Here is an 18,357-nt window from a genome sequence, read left to right as displayed (position 1 = left end):
ATCTCTAACAGTAACAAGGATATGAAATTTGTGAAGCAAATTTTGCCAAGACTCGCATTAAGTAGCCACTAAACATTGAAGCAAAAACCTATGGGCTTACCGCTGATCCGCTGCCATCCTTAGTCTTGAGTTGCTTTTTCTGTTCCACTCCGAAGAAATTCACTTTCCTCTGCATCACATGTTCCTGGAAAACTCATAGCTGGCTTCCATTTGATTCAGAACTGTCAATTTTCTTTTGGGGTGGGGTTTTCTTCTCATTCTCTTGTGCTAGCTCTTTCCACTTCAACTACTCAAACACGCGTTCATGTCTATACTGTAAATTTCGTCTACACTGCGTTGGACTGGTTTGTTCCTTGACATTCCATCCGTTGGTCCAAAGGGTCAAAAGAAAAAGAAGGTCCTGAAGACGTGCAAACAGAAATGAGTCTTCTTAATAGCTTCCATGATTTTGTATTGTATAAGCAGGCAAGAGGCAGCTTCGTCTTTCACAATCAGATGTTTCTTGCTTTAGTTTCTTCTAATTGGTTAATTCTTTCTTTTTCTGTTTAACGCGGTTTTTCTTTTTGATAAATACTGCACCGAAGAACATCAGCTTATGAATCTATAACTTCCTCTTCCTTCTTCCTTTCAAGATATTACAACTGGACTGTCCTATCCTATAAACCAGAAGCCGCCTTCCCCGACATTCTTAGGTTAAAAAGAAAGACTGAAAATGGCAGAAACTGTTCTCTCTTTTGTGTCAGATCATCTCGCAACCTTACTCCGAGAGGAGGGAAGCCTATTGGGAGGGCTTCGACAAGAGGTCCAACTAATCAAGGATGAGTTGGGGCATATGAAAGCTTTCCTCAAAGTGGCTGAAGCAAAAGAAGATGATGATCCCAGGCTCCAAGAATGGATCAACCAAGTGCGCGAAGCTGCTTATGACATTGAAGATGTTCTCGATGAATTTGTACTTCGCTTTGCTGGCCGCCGACATCATGGATTCTGTGGCTCTCTTCATAGAATTCTCAAAGCCATTAAGAGCTTGCGAGCTCGTCATCAGGTTGCCAGTGAAATTCAAAGCATAAAGTCCAGAATCAAAAATATTTCAGAAGGACGTCAGAGATACCAAGCCGAATTTGGCATCGACGACCGTGTCACTGGATCTTCAACCATGAACGACTCATGGCGCTATAGCAGGGATGATGCACTTCTAGTGGAGGAAGCAAAATTGGTTGGCATTGACCAGCCGAAACAACATCTGATTTCTAAGCTTCTCGAGGGGCACGATCACCAGCTCAAAGTTGTTTCAGTGGTTGGAATGGGAGGACTCGGCAAAACTACCCTAGTCAAAAAGGTCCATGAAGATCCAGATGTTAGAAAGAATTTCCCAGTTCGTGCCTGGGTAACCGTCTCTCAAACATGCGACTTTCCAAAGCTCCTGAGAGACTTGATTTGGCAGTTGCACAAGGAATTGAACAAATCAGTCCCACAATTCATCGAATCTATTTCTACCATTGAGTTGAAAAAATTTGTTAAAGATTTTCTTCAACAAGCTGGAAGGTATGCAATTGTGTTCGATGACGTGTGGGACGTGGAATTTTGGAATGAAATCAAATTTGCACTGCCTGAGGGTAGCCACGGCAATCGTGTCATGCTAACAACACGAAATGCCGATGTAGCCTTTGCCTCTTGCATAGAATCTCAGGATTATGTCTACAAAAAGGAGCCACTATCAATTGAAGATTCGTGGACCCTATTTTGTAACAAGATCTTTAAAGGAAATCGTTGCCCCGCCCACCTGATGAATGTTGCAAAAGCTGTATTGGATAAATGTGACGGTTTGCCTTTGGCGATTGTTGCAATCGGTGGGCTCTTGGCTTCGAAGGACGCGAGCAGAATAGATGAATGGGAGAAGATTCAACACAGTCTTGGGGGTGAATTAGAAGGAACAGGTAAGCTAGAGAGAGTTAAAATGATACTCTCTCTTAGTTATAGTGATTTGCCTTGGCATCTAAAGACATGTCTGTTGTACACAAGTATCTACCCAGAGGATTGCGAAATAGGATGCGCAAGACTAATTAATTTGTGGATTGCTGAAAGATTTGTAGAATGGAGAGAAGGAATGAGTATTGAAGATGTAGCCTGGTGTTGTCTCTGTGAACTCATCAGCAGAAGCCTAATTCAAGTAACTGAAATGTTTTATGAAGGAACACCCTCCTTTTGTCGAATCCATGACCTAATGAGAGAAGTTATTCTCATCAAGTCAAGGGAACAAAACATGGTCACAGTTACTACTGGACAACCAATAACGTGGCCATCTGAGAAGGTACGCCGTCTAGCAATCCATAGTAGTAGTAACAGCAGCATCATCCCACACCACCAACAAAGACCATTTTATTCCTTTGAACACCTTCGATCATTCATCAGAGTTCGTTCCACCAACCCATTACTATCCAAAACTTTCCTATCTGAAGTTTTAAGGAGTAGCAAGTTGCTAAAGGTTTTGGATTTGGAAGGTGAAGAGATAGAGGAAACACCAAATGAGGTTTTCAACTTGTTGCATCTCACGTATCTGAACCTATATGGTACAAAAGTGGCAAGAGTCCCGCAAGCTATTGGAAAGCTTCAACACTTGGAATATCTGAATTTGGGGAACACTGGAGTTAGGGAATTACCCGTGGAAATCCTAAAGCTGCAAAAGCTTCGGCATCTCATAGTATTCCAACGAGTTGATCCCTCAAGTGCTGATTATGGATTTCATGGGTTTAAAGGTCCATCAAAATTGGGAGGGCTTCTCTCACTACAAACATTAAGCACCATAGATGCAAGCAGCGGATCTGTAATAGTTAAAGAGATAGGAAAATTGACCCAATTAAGAGAGTTATGTATTACACAGTTGAGAAGAGAGGATGGAAAGGAGCTCTGCTCCTCCCTTGTCAACCTCACCAGCCTTCGGCAATTAAGCATTGCTTCAGTTGGAAAAGGTGATGATCATGAGATAATTGATCTAAATCATCATCAACATTCTCTTTCTTCTTCTTCTTCTTGTTCGTTTCTTCAATCTCTTCGTGTGTTACTTGTGCGTGGCCGCTTAGAAACGATGCCAGTATGGATAACTCATCTTCAAAACTTGGTAAGATTAGATTTGATCTGGAGCGGGTTAAGGGCTGAGGAGGATCCGCTTGAATTCCTCCAACATTTGCCCAATTTGGGTGAAATTAGTTTCTGTGGATCTTACCAGGGAGAAAGGTTGTGTTTCAAGGCTGGAGGGTTCCTAAAGCTGAAACGGTTGTGGCTAAGGAGAATGGAAGGATTGAGAAGGATGACAATGGAGGAGGGTGCATGCCCTCATCTCCAAAGACTAATTCTGAAACAGCTTCCATTACTAGAGGACTTACCTTCGGGAATTCAGCACTTGAGCCATCTTCAGGAGCTGGGTTTGTATGAGATGAGTTCTCGAATGATGGAAAAGGTCGAGAATCAGGAGGAAGAAAGTGAAGATTACAGAAGAATGACACACATTCCTGAAATTGTCATTGGCTTCTATACAGATGATGGTAGACGGAGAATCCGCCGGCTATGGGGGAAGAAGAAGAAGAAAACTATCCTTGCCTAGCACTAGCAGCATCCCGTGGCTTTCCTTTCTCTTTGTTTGCTTTCCCTCCCTGTTGTTGACGATCCTGCTTTCTCTTCTTCTTCTATTTTTCTGAGAAGTGATCTTCTGATGTTTTCTATCGTCTCCACTGCGTTCATATGTTCATAAGCTGCATTTTGTTAATGTATTTTTTTTTAACTGTTTTTCTTTAATTTTAACTTCGGCAAATGAAGCATTCTTACCTACCTCCCCAAATAAGCGCTTGAGAGATCATGAGCTCAATGATGACTAAGTACAGGAATCAATTTGTCCATAAGTCTACATAAAGATTGCAATGCATATAGCATAGTGCCAAATTTGAGAATGACGATCTTCTTTTCACTCTTCAATTTTAGATAACAAAAGGGTCTTATCCCAATCTGTTAAGCAATTCGATTATATGCTTCCACGTACGTACGTATAGCTGTAAATTACAATTCGATTATATTGTATGCGCAATGAATTTTAAATAGGTTTATAGGTTTAGATGGGTGACTCGATCAAACAATAAAGTCCAATTCATGGCATATACATCAAACATAATCATATTTCAGAACAGAACAGACACTATTTTTAGGTGTTAGTCATTTTATTAAACAGAACAGAAGAAAAGAGCGGACTGGAGTGCCTGAAGTTTTTCGCAAGTGCCTAAACAATAACCAGATAGACAAGGATGGAGTAGATCAGATATGAGTAGTAAATAATTCATAAACATAATGGTTTAAAGATGTCAAAACATAAATGCAGTTAGTTCAACAGTATTTTGACTTCACCTCAACATGACAAAGAAACATCGCACATAAATGAATATGTCCTCTATTCTCTAACTTCTTACAGGAAGTTTTTCTATCAAAAAATCTCTACATTTTTTTGACCATATTCCCCAATCACCTTTTTATTTTATATATATCAAATCATTACAATATATTTTTTTTACAAAAACTGCATATTTTTCTTTTCATATGATTATGTTTGATGTATATGCCATGAATTGCACTTATTTAGTTCCCGTCACAAGCAAAACTGGTAACATCTAAATTAACCAAATTTTATTTCTATGAATATGTGTACTATAGATAAAATAATAATGCACGGCAAGTGCCTTAATCCTTGCTATTTTATTTGTCAAATCATCATTTATTTCCCCTAGACTCATAAAGTTCAATATTAAACCGATGACTTATATATTGCTGGAATCGCACATAATATTTTGTGAATGATACTCCTTAGTAGGGCTGCAAACGAGTCGAGTCGAGTTTTGCCCTAATCGAGTCGAGCCTTGACTTAATTTTGTCGAACTCGAACTCGACCTCAAGCTCGACGAGCTGACAATTTTGAAGCTCGAGCTCGAGTTCGAACTCGAAAAAATAAAAATAATTATTTTATTTTCTAAAAAATAAATAAAATAATATTTTTTCTTAATAAATAATAAAATATTAAGGATATTTATGTAATTTTACTTTTAAAATAAAAAATAAAAAAATATATATATTTGAGCTCGCGAGCCGGCTCAATATTTTGAGCTCTAGTTCGAGCTTGACTTTGACTCGACCAGCTCGAGTCGAGTTTGAATCGAGCCGCTTGCGAGTTTCGTTTGCACCCCTACTCCATAGTGATTTGTGCAATGATATCTAATTCGGGTTGGTTATCACGAAACTGATAACCAATATGAGTATGTAATTCTCCCATACGAACTTCACCAACAAATTTTCCTAACCCTTAAAAAAAAAAACCATTTTCACCAATAATAATAATAACAACAACAACAATAATAATGTTTGGTTATTAGATAATGTTCTGATTTAGTGAGAGAAAAATCCAGAATAAATTCTATCCTAATGTGTGGTTGTTGAAGACTAGTAAGTAGTAATCAAATGCTTAGTGGTCCTAGGTGAAATCATTAAAGTGCTTAACACGGCAAACCTGTGTTCATCATCATCATTGCAAATTGTTCCTATTTTCATCAGACTGAAAACACATAACATTGTAGAGATAGTTGCCTAGGCAAAATCTTGAGTACATAAGCAGGAATAATTAGAGTAAAACTTTCCACTCAAGTAACTAGACTTTTTCCTTAATCTCCTATCGAAGTTACAATGATTTGCCAATTTTTTAGGAGCATAAAAATAGGATTTAAGAAGCTCGTTAACTTCTAGCTGCGTATATAAGAAAAAAATAATAAATAAATAAAGGGCGACTTACAGGCTACAGCAGATGCAGCTCACCAAAGAGTTGAAGGCCAAAATGCAAATCCATCCATCATACAACATGAATAACTTGCCACAGAATCATGATGTTTATTCCTCAATCCAAAAATGTGTAGCTTTCTAGATGTATTTTTCCAAACCAGATAGAGAAAAATAAAATATGCATCAGATTTTCCTTGGTTTATTATACGTGGAAATAACATTGAAAATCTAAGAGCAAATTCCACGTTACCCTCCTGTGATTTAGTATTTTTTACATAACTTCCATATAATTTCAAAACCTATATATAACTCCTTTATGATCTGAATTAAAGTGTCAAAGTAACGGAAATAATCATTCGTAACGGAGTCACCTAAAATGTAAAAAGTACCCTTATGTAAAGTTAAAAATTATTTATTAATTAAGGGGGGTTAAGTGTATATTCTGAAAACTATAAGGGAGTTATATGGTAAAGTATTAAACCATAAAGGGATTATATGTTAAAATATAAAAATCATACAGGGTTAGTATGTCATGTATTTATAAGCGTAATTTTGACATTTTCAGAAGTTCCGTTACGGATGACTATTTCCGTCACTTTGATACTTTAATCTAAGCCATGAGAAATGTATGTATAACTTTTAAAACCATACGGGTTATATAAAAATCTAAACCACAGGGTAAAATGTAATTTGCCCAAAATCTAAATACTGTCTATATGATGATCCAATAGTTAAATATCCTTCTATTTCTGTCCTAAAATATTTTAGTAACAAAAAATTAAATGGCGTTCTCGTCATTTTGCCCTCAACGGAAGCTATCCTCTTTCTTGGTTTCTTCCTCAAATAAAACTGGATTGCCTAGAACCCCTCCACCCTTTCTCTCACTGGAAGTTCTAACTAGTTCATTTTGTGAGCAACATTACTGATTCACCACCAATGGGTATTTTTTCATGGTTCAAGGGAACCAAAAACGATACCAACTCCAAACCCGCGACCCAAAAATCCGAACCGGTGAAAACCCAATCCGCTTCTGAAGTTCCAGGCATGAACGGAGCAGTGGAGGTCCGACGGCCAGGCCCACCACCAGCTGATATCACCGTTTTCGAATTCGGTTCCGTTGCCGCTTCTGCCGATAAGGTCACCCTCGCCGGCTTCTGCCCTGTTTCCGACGAGCTCGAACCTTGCTGCTGGGAGATTCTGCCGGCTCAAGGCTCCGACGCCCCTCAATTTCGCGTAGTCTTTTGACGGAAAAATAATTGGCGAAAAAAAGAACGGGAGAATTTTCAGCTTAGCTTTTGAGGAAATGGTGAGGAGGATTAAATCCCAATCCTGAGTAGAGTTTCTTCAGTTCATATGGGTTTTTATCTATATTAAAGAAACAAAAAAGCTTGTATCATTTTTTTTCTTTCATTTTTGAAGTTTCTCTGTAATTTAGCTCTGTTTGACACTTTGATTAGAATATGATAAAGACCTTTACTGCACTTGTTTTTCCCATTTTTTCGGTTGGGTCCAAATTTGGCTTGAAAACAAGAGAAGGAAGAGGAAAGAAGGAAATTTGTTGTGATAGATTGGTTATTGCGTTGTTGGATGATAGATGCACATTTTCTTCTGTTTCCTGCACTTTGCTGTAGAATTATCGTGGAAAAGGGAGCCCTTGAAGCCCTAATCGGTAAAGGGTTCAGGTTTTTAGGCCAAATGTGACGGGCATTTGCACTGACGTTTGTACAAAATGTACCAGTATGTGTACACGAAAATACATTTCAGGCATGAAGGCCTTCTATAGATAGCCGAACATTGTGCTTTCTTTATCAAATAAGGTTCCAAGCATGCCCTGTTCTTGAAACTTTCCCTGTTATTAACTGGACTTGGCAGAGTGGAGACTGGAGAAGCTGTAGATTTGTTGGAGTCCTTTTATCCCGTTTTACAATGTAAGAACTTGGCTTTTCTTTGCTTAAGAGTGTTTCAAGGAAGGATGGGATGGGATGAGTGCTTTTATAGACACTCTGTCTAGTAGTTTAGATCTGCTTTGTGTGTGTGCCTGCGACTGTGTTGGCAGGGTTGCGAGGAGGATGGAGGATGGGGAGTGTATGTGTTCTTGTTTTGTGTATGTAACTATGTCTATGTCAATAAGGGTGAGCTTATATGAATTGGTGTACCATGTAGAGCATTTATCAGGTCATGTTGAAATGTATGTGGGCAGAGAAAGCTTTGAGCCTAAACTCTTCATGCTTTTTAAGTTGCTTTTACATTTGCTTGGTTTGTTTGTCAAATAAAATTGAAGCAATTGCATTCATTTTTTACATTTGACTCTATGATTTGGATTCTATATTGTGAGGGAAGGGAGACTTTAGAAGCTTTTGGTTAATATTAAGTACCAAGTAGAAGTTTCCAAGGACTGATTTGAAAAGTAGAATGGATGAAAACAATTTTTTTTTTTTCAAATGATAGTGGGAATGCAGCAGTTTTGCTTTTTGTGGTTAAAGTGGATTAAATAGCATTTGCTCCTTGAAATTCATAGTTCAAATTTGCTGCAACTGATTGTAGATACTTTAAAACGTTATCATGCTAATAAGTGTAGTATAAGCTATCAATTATCATCATTCCTCTAGTACATATTCCAAATGTAGTGTCTAGACTTGCACTTAAGTAGTCGTAGCTGGTGCTATCTTCTTGGTGTCATTGTAGTTACATGATGGTTCAAGAAGATATGTATTCTCAACATTCAGCTAAACTTGGTTGAAACAGAAAAAAGAATTAAGGATAAAGAGGACACAGTTCAATCCTTATTTGTTAAAGGTACATGGATCTTTTTGCTTGTAATGTTCTTGGTGGGACCAAAACAATGAAAGTTTTCCATGCTTTGTCTTGGCTCCTAATGAACAGTGATGTGTTTGTAATACAACATTCTGGTCAACTTCTGTTCCATGGTTACAAATTGCCTGCCTTCAGGAGTATCTTTGATATTATGGCTTGTTCCTTCAGAAATTCTGCAACCTTGTACATTTGACACGGACAGCAAGTGTGGTGTCTGATGCGGTATATGACCTTAATGGCAAGATTGTTTAATGTGCAACTCAGGTATTCATTCACTGAAGAAAAATAACCACTCTTGTATTTACAAAGCACAAAATGAGAGGCAGCAATCAAGAAAAAGGCAACTGCGGAAAAATTTATAAATTCTTGTGAATTATACTCTCCACCACGATCACTGCAGAAAAAATTTATGGATTTGCCTGCTTCCTTTTCGACAAGAGTCATGAAATTTTTTAATGTTGAAAATGCTTCAGATTTTTCCTGCAAAAAATAGACCCAAGTTTTTCGACTATAATCATCAGTAAACGTCATAAAATAACGTTTTCCACCATTAGATGACGGATTTATGGGTCCGCATAGATCAGAGTGAACCAACTCCAAGACATTTTTTGCTCTCCACGATTTTCCTTTTGGAAAGCTATCCCGATGTTGTTTGCCAATAACACACTCTTCACAAACTTCTGAAGGAGTTGTGATTTGAGGTAAATCAGCTACCACATTCTTTTGTTGCAGAGTTTTCAATCCACCAAAATTCAAATGTCCATAACGAAAATGCCATAACCATGCCACATCTTTCGATTTTGTCGAGAAACATGAATGAGTCAAGTTCTGCAAATAGAGTGGGAACATATGATTCGCTGTCATTTTAACTTGAGCAATTAAGCCCAACTTGGCATTTCGAATCTGACATACACCATCTTTGATTGAAATCTCGTACCCTTTTTCGAGCAACTGACCCACGCTAAGCAAATTTGTCTTTAAGTCCGGAACAAAAAGAACATCAGTAATAGTGTGGGTAGAAGAATTTTCTTTAGCTTGGATAATTACCCTTCATTTTCCCATAATAGAAATTGTAGAGTTGTCACCAAATTTGACAGTGCTACGGAATGACTCGTCCAATTCAGAGAATGCCTTCTTATCTCCACACATGTGATTGCTGCAACCGGGGTCTAAATACCACGTGTTTTGTTGAGTTTCTTCACTCATGTGGCACACCATCAAAAGAGACACTTCTTCTTCTTTTTCTGCAAAATTAGTCCTTTCTCCATTTTGTCTATTCAAATTAGTTCGACATTCGGACTGATAATGGCCATACCTATGACATTTGTAGCATTCAACATTGGACTTGTCTGCTGACTTTGGCCTTTGATTTGTTAATGGATAGCCTCCTCGTTCTCTTCTTCTTCCTTGAAATTGATTTTCTTGGTGCTGGTATTGTTGTTGTTGGTTACTACGATCATTATTTCCTCTACCTCTGCCTCTGCCTCTTCTCCATGTTGAGTGACTTTCTGCTGAAGCCACCAGTGCTTGCTCCTCTTTCTCTTGCTGGTTAATTTTTTGCTCATGAACCAACAAAGAACTTTGCAACTCATCAATTGAAATTGCATCAATATCTTTCGATTCCTCTATACAGCATACAACAAAATTAAATTTTGTTGTCATTAATCGAAGAATCTTCTCGACAATGGTGGCGTCCTTCAAATTTTCTCCATGGATCCTCATTTTGTTAGCGATTGCCATCGTTCTTGCGAAATAATCAGTGACTGATTCGCTTGATTTCATGCGTAAAGTCTCAAATTCGGTCCGAAGAGCTTGAAGCTGCACCCGCTTCAAGAATTTTGTTGGCACAACAAACACTGATGTGTTTGTAATACAACATTCTGGTCAACTTCTGTTTCATGGTTACAAATTGCCTGCCTTCAGGAGTATCTTTGATATTATGGCTTGTTCCTTCAGAAATTCTGCAACCTTGTACATTTGACACGGACAGCAAGTGTGGTGTCTGATGCGGTATATGACCTTAATGGCAAGATTATTTAATGTGCAACTCAGGCATTCATTCACTGAAGAAAAGTAACCACTCTTGTATTTACAAAGCACAAAATGAGAGGCAATGCTCAGCAATCAAGAAAAAGGGAAACTTCTACGTTTTCCGCACAATGGAAAAGTTAAAATTTTTAAAGAGAGTCGCGTTCAAAGGATGCTATAACCATCATCTTCGCTCGTTCCAATGAAACACACGATTGCTAGAACAAATGTGAAAAAGGATGAGAGCTCCATTGCCATTGCCCCCCACCCAATTACTCCAGCATGCTTTAAGATGATTGGTATTGCTATGCTACCAATAGCCGAAGCCCCAGTTAAGAATTTGGTCACATCCGCTCAGCTGTTGCCACATTGTTCATGAAAACCAAATAAGGCCAAAAAATCTATATAAATAAACTTGTATAAAAGCATCTCATCAGAGACACAGTGCGGAAGGGGAAAAAAAAACCTTACCCACTTTGAGATTCAGAGAAGAGAGATGAAGTATCCAAACCAGCCAAAAAAATTAAGGGCACATACATTATTACTGCAAGCAGACAATCGTATAATCGTCAGACACTATCGTAAGTTGTTGTACCATTTTGAGAAGGCATTGATGTAACAAAATTAACTAATTCTGAGCTACAAAGGGCTTCTTGGATTAGTTTGCAGATCAGTGCAGATACTCATCTTTTGAGACAACATTCTTAACTGTTAATCTGGTTTCCACATTAAATATGCCCAAAAGAGCAAGTTGCACGAAACTAGATTCCTATTTTATCAAAATGGCAGGAAAATTCCAAGATATCACAGTCATATGAAGAAGGCAATTATCAAGAATAGGTAATCGACATCGTGCCAAATATCTCACATTCTTGTACCTGTTAGCATTGGCCACCAATTGTTGTACAAAGCACATGCCTGCAACAAAAGTCAAAGCGATAATAAGAAGCAATGACCATGAAATAAAGGCCACAAGGCATCTTGCAGCTTCCTTATCATAGAACAAGTAATAGATATCATTATATAACTAACGCTGCAATCAACAGTAAACTTACCAATATCTGCAATACAATCCCCCCTGACTTTATGATATTAATTGGTATTTGATTGAGTTAAAAAAGAAACTTAAATTTTCCCTATGCAGTTAAAAAAGATAGCTGCAAAGATGATATAAATGAGACATTAAATTAATTGACAAAGTGAAGGGCATAGAAATAAGCCATGTCATGATTGAGTGGTACAGCTATTCCAACAAATTTGTAATCCTTAATTGTAAAGAAAATTGATTATTTTTAATTTACTCCTTACCATTTTCTGCAATTCCTTTTTTTTTTTTTGCTAAATTTGCATGCTGTTCATAGACCTCTTAAATCAATACAGTTCACATTTCTTTGATATTACAAATACTAATTGGTCAGCAGAAATTAGTTCCATAGAGTAAGGTTTTTATTTCTTCGTCAATGAAATCAATAATGTCCTTCCCCTTGTAAAGAACCTCACAGTCTTTTTTTTTATTATTATTTGTCATCATCTACGTCTACACCTACTCTTAGTTCTAATCTAACCTATACAAGGGGAGGTAACCCAACAGGGTCACAGGGAACCGATGGGGACTAAATCACCATCGGACCATACGAGTGCAAAGCACCCACATGAATCTTAAGCACAGCCACATTAGGTGGCCACCTATGATAGAAGGCAAAAGTTGAACTCTTAACCTCCCATCCCACACTAAAAGTGATGGTCAATTCCACTAAAGGGAGCTGTTTAAAGAACCCACAGTCGAACGATGCTCCTTTTTATCTTTATCCAACCCACGGTTGAAAGAAGGTCCCGAAGACATGTGCACAGTCTTCTTAATAGCTTTCATGATTTTATATTGTGGGAGGTAAGGCAGCTTCGTCCCACCTAGGGGTGCAGAGCGGCTCGATTCAAGCACGAGTTCAAAATATTAAGTTCGTTAGCTCGCGAGCCGGCTCGTGAGATCGAGTATATATATATTTATTTATTTATTATTTTTATTTTAATAGTAAAATTACATAAATATCCTTAATATTTTATTATTTATTAAGAAAAAATATTATTTTATTTATTTTTTTTAAAAAATAAAATAATTATTTTTATTTTTTTCGAGCTCGAGCTCGAACTTGAAAATTACCAACTCGTCGAGTTCGATGAAATTAAGTCAAGATTCGACTCGATAAGGCCAAAGTTCGACTCGGCTCGGCTCATTTGCAGCCCTAGTCCCACCCCTCCCCCTCCCCGTCCCGTTCCCATCCTTCTTTCCTGACGGGCTAATAAAAATTTATTATATAAATTTATTATAATTAAATTTTAATAAATAATCAAATATTAAAATATAAATACATCATTAAATTATTATTCATTATAATTTTACAATTGAAACTTATAAAAATAATCAAACAAAAATTATTGAATACAATCCAATATGATAAAATAAATACAATTAAAGTAGTTAAATTTTTACTTTTGATAGAAATACAATCACTAATTTATTATTTTACTTGTGCTTTTTTTGAGAAAAAATATTATTATATTAAGTATAATTAGAGATTTAATATAAATATATTAGTAAATTTAATATAACTAATTAATAATTTCTATTAATATATATATTATTAATATAATTGATAGTGATATTATATAATACATATAACTAATAATATTATTATTATTATAAGTTTATAATTAATTAAATTATATATTTTATATATAATTATATGCACATATATATTTATTTTTTTTAAACGGATGCCGGGCAGGGTAGCCTCCTGCGGGCCATCCTGTTGCCATTCTTAGTCTTGAGTTGCTTTTTCTGTTCCACTCCGAAGAAATTCACTTTGCACTGCATCACAGTCTATTACTCTAGAAAGAAATCTATGAGACATTATATTCATGTCAGAATTTATTATTGTAAAAAGAGTTCTCTTTATTATCTTTTTTTTTTTCATTTTCTCACAAAAAGCAGAAAATTCAACTCTACAATAAGAATAGGAATGAAAAGTATACTAGTTGGTAGACAACTCCAGTTCTTTAGTGAGTAATAATGAGATTGGCTTTTATGTTCAGATAGCTATACATATGTTATAATGTATCAGCAAAATCATCTTAAAATCTTGATCATTTTTTTTTTTTCTCTATTAATTATTTATCCTTTAGTCTGGTGCTAGCTATGGGGGAAAAAAAGCCAATATCACGATGTTTAGTCAACCACCAAATTAGTGTATTAACTTTCTTGTGAAACACAAATTCCACTAACTATTAACTTTGGAGGTTAAGTTTATGCTCCTCAAAAATCAACTCCATTATTCTCCATTCTGTGGATCAAGAATCAAATTTTATCTTACCAAGGGACCAAAAAAAAAAAGAAACAAAGAAAGAAAGGGATTTTGTTTGTGATATACGGCCTCAAAAAGGGGGGAGAAAAAACAACATTTCAACATCTTGAAGGCCTCTTTTTTTTTTTTTTGGGGTTGTTAAGGCGATTGTTTTCATTAGTCAAGGAAATAGATAATGCCAATGACTGACTTAGCATGTGATGAGGCAGTGACAACAACGGACAAGATCAAGAAGTCTAGTTTATCTCTAACAGCAACAAGGATATGAAATTTGTGAAGCAAATTTTGCCAAGACTTGCATTAAGTTGCCACTAAACATTGAAGCAAAAACCTATGGGCTTACCGCTGATCCGCTGCCATCCTTAGTCTTGAGTTGGCTTTTCTGTTCCACTCCGAAGAAATTCACCTTCCTCTGCATCACATGTTCCTGGAAAACTCATAGCTGGCTTCCATTTGATTCAGAACTGTCAATTTTCTTTTGGGGTGGGGTTTTCTTCTCATTCTCTTGTGCTCTTTCCACTTTAACTACTCAAACACGCGTTCATGTCTATACTGTAAATTTCGTCTACACCGCTTTGGGCTGGTTTGTTCCTTGATATATTCCATCCGTTTTTATTACAAATACTAGATGGTCCAAATGGTCAAAAGAAAAAAAAGCAGAAATTAGTTCCATAGAAGGAGGATCTTATACATGTCATAATGTCCATGATTTTGTATTGTGGCAAGTAAGGCAGCTTCGTCTTTCACAATCAGATGTTTCTTGCTTTAGTTTCTTCTAATTGGTTAATTCTTTCTTTTTCTGTTTGACGCTGTTTTTCTTTTTGATAAATACTGCACCGAAGAACATCAGCTTATGAATCTGTATAACTTCCTCTTCCTTCTTCCTTTCAAGATATTACAACTGGACTGTCCTATCCTATAAACCAGAAGCCGCCTTCCCCGACATTCTTAGGTTAAAAAGGAAGACTGAAAATGGCAGCAACTGTTGTCTCTTTTGTTTCAAATCATCTCGCAACCTTACTCCGAGAGGAGGGAAGCCTATTGGGAGGGCTTCGAAAAGAGGTCCAACTAATCAAGGATGAGTTGGGGCATATGAAAGCTTTCCTCAAAGTGGCTGAAGCAAAAGAAGATGATGATCCCAGGCTCCAAGAATGGATCAACCAAGTGCGCGAAGCTGCTTATGACATTGAAGATGTTCTCGATGAATTTGTACTGCGCTTTGCTGGCTACCGACATCATGGATTCTGTGGCTCTCTTCAGAGAATTCTCAAAGCCATTAAGAGCTTGCGAGCTCGTCATCAGGTTGCCAGTGAAATTCAAAGCATAAAGTCCAGGATCAAAAATATTTCAGAAGGACGTCAGAGATACCAAGTTGAATTTGGCATCGACCACCGTGTCACTGGATCTTCAACCATGAACGACTCATGGCGCTATAGCAGGGATGATGCATTTCTAGTGGAGGAAGCAAAATTGGTTGGCATTGACCAGCCCAAACAACATCTGATTTCTAAGCTTCTCGAGGGGCACGACCACCAACTCAAAGTTATTTCAGTGGTTGGTATGGCTGGACTAGGGAAAACTACCCTAGTCAAAAAGGTCCATGAAGATCCAGATGTTAGAAAGAATTTCCCAGTTCGTGCCTGGGTAACCGTCTCTCAAACATGCGACTTTCCGAAGCTCCTGAGAGACTTGATTTGGCAGTTGCACAAGGAATTGAACAAATCAGTCCCACAATTCATCGAATCTATTTCTATCATTGAGTTGAAAAAATTTGTCAAAGATTTTCTTCAACAAGCTGGAAGGTATGCAATTGTGTTCGATGACGTGTGGGACGTGGAATTTTGGAATGAAATCAAATTTGCACTGCCTGAGGGTAACTACGGCAATCGCGTCATGCTAACAATACGAAAAGCCGATGTAGCCTCTGCCTCTTGCACAGAATCTCAGGATTATGTCTACAAAAAGAAGCCACTATCAATTGAAGATTCGTGGACCCTATTTTGTAACAAGATCTTTAAAGGAAATCGTTGCCCCACCCACCTGATGGATGTTGCAAAAGCTGTATTGGACAAATGTGACGGTTTGCCTTTGGCGATTGTTGCGATCGGTGGGCTCTTGGCTTCGAAGGACGTGAGCAGAATAGATGAATGGGAGATGATTCAACACAGTCTTGGGGGTGAATTAGAAGGCACCGGTAAATTAGAGAGAGTTAAAAGAATACTTTCTCTGAGTTACAACGATCTGCCTTCGCATCTCAAACCCTGTCTGTTGTATTTAAGCATTTATCCGGAGGATTATCTAATAGACTGCCAGACACTGATTCCCTTATGGATTGCTGAAAAATTTGTAGAATGGAGAGAAGGAATGAGTATTGAAGATGTAGCCTGGGGTTATCTTAGTGAACTCATCAGTAGAAGCCTAATTCAAGCAGCTAAAGTGTTTTATGAAGGATTGCCCGACAAGTGTCAAATCTATGACCTATTGAGAGAAGTTATTCTCATCAAGTCAAGGGAACAAAACATGGTGACAGTTACTACTGGACAACCAATGACGTGGCCATCTGAGAAGGTACGCCGTCTAGCACTCCATAGTAGTAGTAACAGCAGCAACATCCAATACCACCAACAAAGACAATTTTATTCCTTTGAACACCTTCGATCATTCATCGCAGTTAGTTCCACCAACCCATTACTGTCCAAAACTTTCCTATCTGAGGTTCTAAGGAGCAGTAAGTTGCTAAAGGTTTTGGATTTGAGAGGTGAAGAGATAGAGGAAACACCAAATGAGATTTTCAGCTTGTTGCATCTCACGTATCTGAGCCTATATGGTACAAAAGTGGCAAGAGTCCCGAGAGCAATTGGAAAGCTTCAACATTTGGAACATCTGAATTTGGGGAACACTGGAGTTAGGGAATTACCCGTGGAAATCCTAAAGCTGCTAAAGCTTCGGCATCTCAGAGTATATCAACAAGTTGATCCCTCAGATAGTGATTATGGATATCATGGGTTTAAAGGTCCGTCAAAATTGGGAGGGCTTCTCGCTCTACAAAGGTTAAACACCATAGATGCAAGTAGTGGGTCTGTAATAGTTAAAGAGATAGGAAAATTGACCCAATTAAGAGTGTTATATATTACACAGTTGAGAAGAGAAGATGGAAAGGAGCTCTGCTCCTCCCTTGTCAACCTCACCAGCCTTCAGCAATTAAGGATTGCTTCAGTTGGAAAAGGTTATGATTTTGAGATAATCGATCTAAATCATCATCAACGTTCTCTTTTCTTCTTCTTCTTCTTGTTCGTTTCTTCAATCTCTTCGTTTGCTACTAGTGCGTGGCCGCTTAGAAACGATGCCAGTATGGATCACTCATCTTCAAAACTTGGTAAAAATAAATTTGAGCTGGAGTAGGTTAAGGGCAGATGAGGATCCGCTTAAATCCCTCCAACATTTGCCCAATTTGGATGCAATTAATTTCTGTGGATGTTACCAAGGAGAAGGGTTATGTTTCAAGGCTGGAGGGTTCCAAAAGCTGAAATGGTTGTGGTTAAAGAAAATGGAAGGGTTGAGATGGATGGCAGTGGAGGAGGGTGCATGCCCTCATCTCCAAAGACTAATTCTTCCTCGACTTCCATCACTAGAGGACTTACCTTCGGGAATTCAGCACTTGAGCCATCTTCAAGAGCTTTATTTGTATGAGATGAGTTCTCAACTGATGGAAAAGGTAGGGAATCAAAAGGAAGACAGTGAAGATTACAGAAGAATAGCACACATTCCTGAAATTGACATTGGTTTCTATGCCGATGATGGGGAATGGATAATCCGCCGGCTGTGGGGGAAGAAGTAGAAAACAATCCTTACCTAGCACTAGCAGCATCCCGTGGCTTTCCTTTCTCTTCTTCTTCTATTTTTCTGAGAAGTTTCTGATGTTTTCTATCTTCTCCACTGCATTGCATCGTCATCTTGTTCATAAGCTGTATTTTGTTAATGTATTTTTTTTTAACTGTTTTTCTTTAATTTTAACTTCAGCAAATGAAGCATTCTTACCTACCTCCCCAAATAAGCACTTGTGAGATCATGAGCTCAACGATAACTAAGTACAGGAATCAATTTGCCCATAAGTCTGCATAAAGATTGCAATGCATATAGCATTGTGCGAAATTTGAGAATGACAATCTTCTTTTCACTCTTCGATTTTGGATAACAAAAGGGTCTGATCCCAATTTTGATTTATTTCTAAAAGTTTCTCTAGATTTGCCAATTTTTTAGGAGCATAAAAATGGGATTTAAGAAGCTCCTCAACTTCTAGTTGCGTATATAAGAAAAAAAAAATACTAAACAAATAAAGGGCAGCTTACAG

The 18,357-nt window shown here is 37.6% G+C and overlaps 3 protein-coding genes and 1 pseudogene across 3 annotated transcripts; 3 read left to right on the top strand and 1 right to left on the bottom strand.

Moving 5' to 3' along the window:
• The first annotated feature begins 140 nt into the window (after positions 1–140).
• On the top strand, positions 141–3,797 carry LOC113758912 (disease resistance protein RPM1-like). Its single transcript, XM_027301588.1, has one exon. The coding sequence runs from the start codon at positions 713–715 to the stop codon at positions 3,596–3,598; it is 2,886 nt and encodes a 961-aa protein (XP_027157389.1). The 5' UTR covers positions 141–712; the 3' UTR covers positions 3,599–3,797.
• Positions 3,798–6,659: 2,862 nt separating this feature from the next.
• On the top strand, positions 6,660–7,286 carry LOC113758932. The gene has a single exon (XM_027301603.1). The coding sequence runs from the start codon at positions 6,742–6,744 to the stop codon at positions 7,048–7,050; it is 309 nt and encodes a 102-aa protein (XP_027157404.1). The 5' UTR covers positions 6,660–6,741; the 3' UTR covers positions 7,051–7,286.
• Positions 7,287–10,768: 3,482 nt separating this feature from the next.
• On the bottom strand, positions 10,769–11,735 carry LOC113758924 (annotated as a pseudogene).
• Positions 11,736–14,978: 3,243 nt separating this feature from the next.
• Positions 14,979–17,844, top strand: LOC113758923 (disease resistance protein RPM1-like). Its single transcript, XM_027301598.1, has 2 exons — positions 14,979–17,382; positions 17,492–17,844. The coding sequence occupies exons 1-2, from the start codon at positions 14,979–14,981 to the stop codon at positions 17,842–17,844; spliced, it is 2,757 nt and encodes a 918-aa protein (XP_027157399.1).
• Positions 17,845–18,357: the final 513 nt, after the last annotated feature.

The sequence above is a fragment of the Coffea eugenioides genome, unplaced genomic scaffold (assembly GCF_003713205.1).
Source record: "Coffea eugenioides isolate CCC68of unplaced genomic scaffold, Ceug_1.0 ScVebR1_78;HRSCAF=398, whole genome shotgun sequence".
Classification (NCBI taxonomy): Eukaryota; Viridiplantae; Streptophyta; class Magnoliopsida; order Gentianales; family Rubiaceae; genus Coffea; species Coffea eugenioides.
The sequence above is the reverse complement of the archived record's forward strand: the minus strand, read 5'-3'. Positions and strand labels throughout refer to the sequence as shown.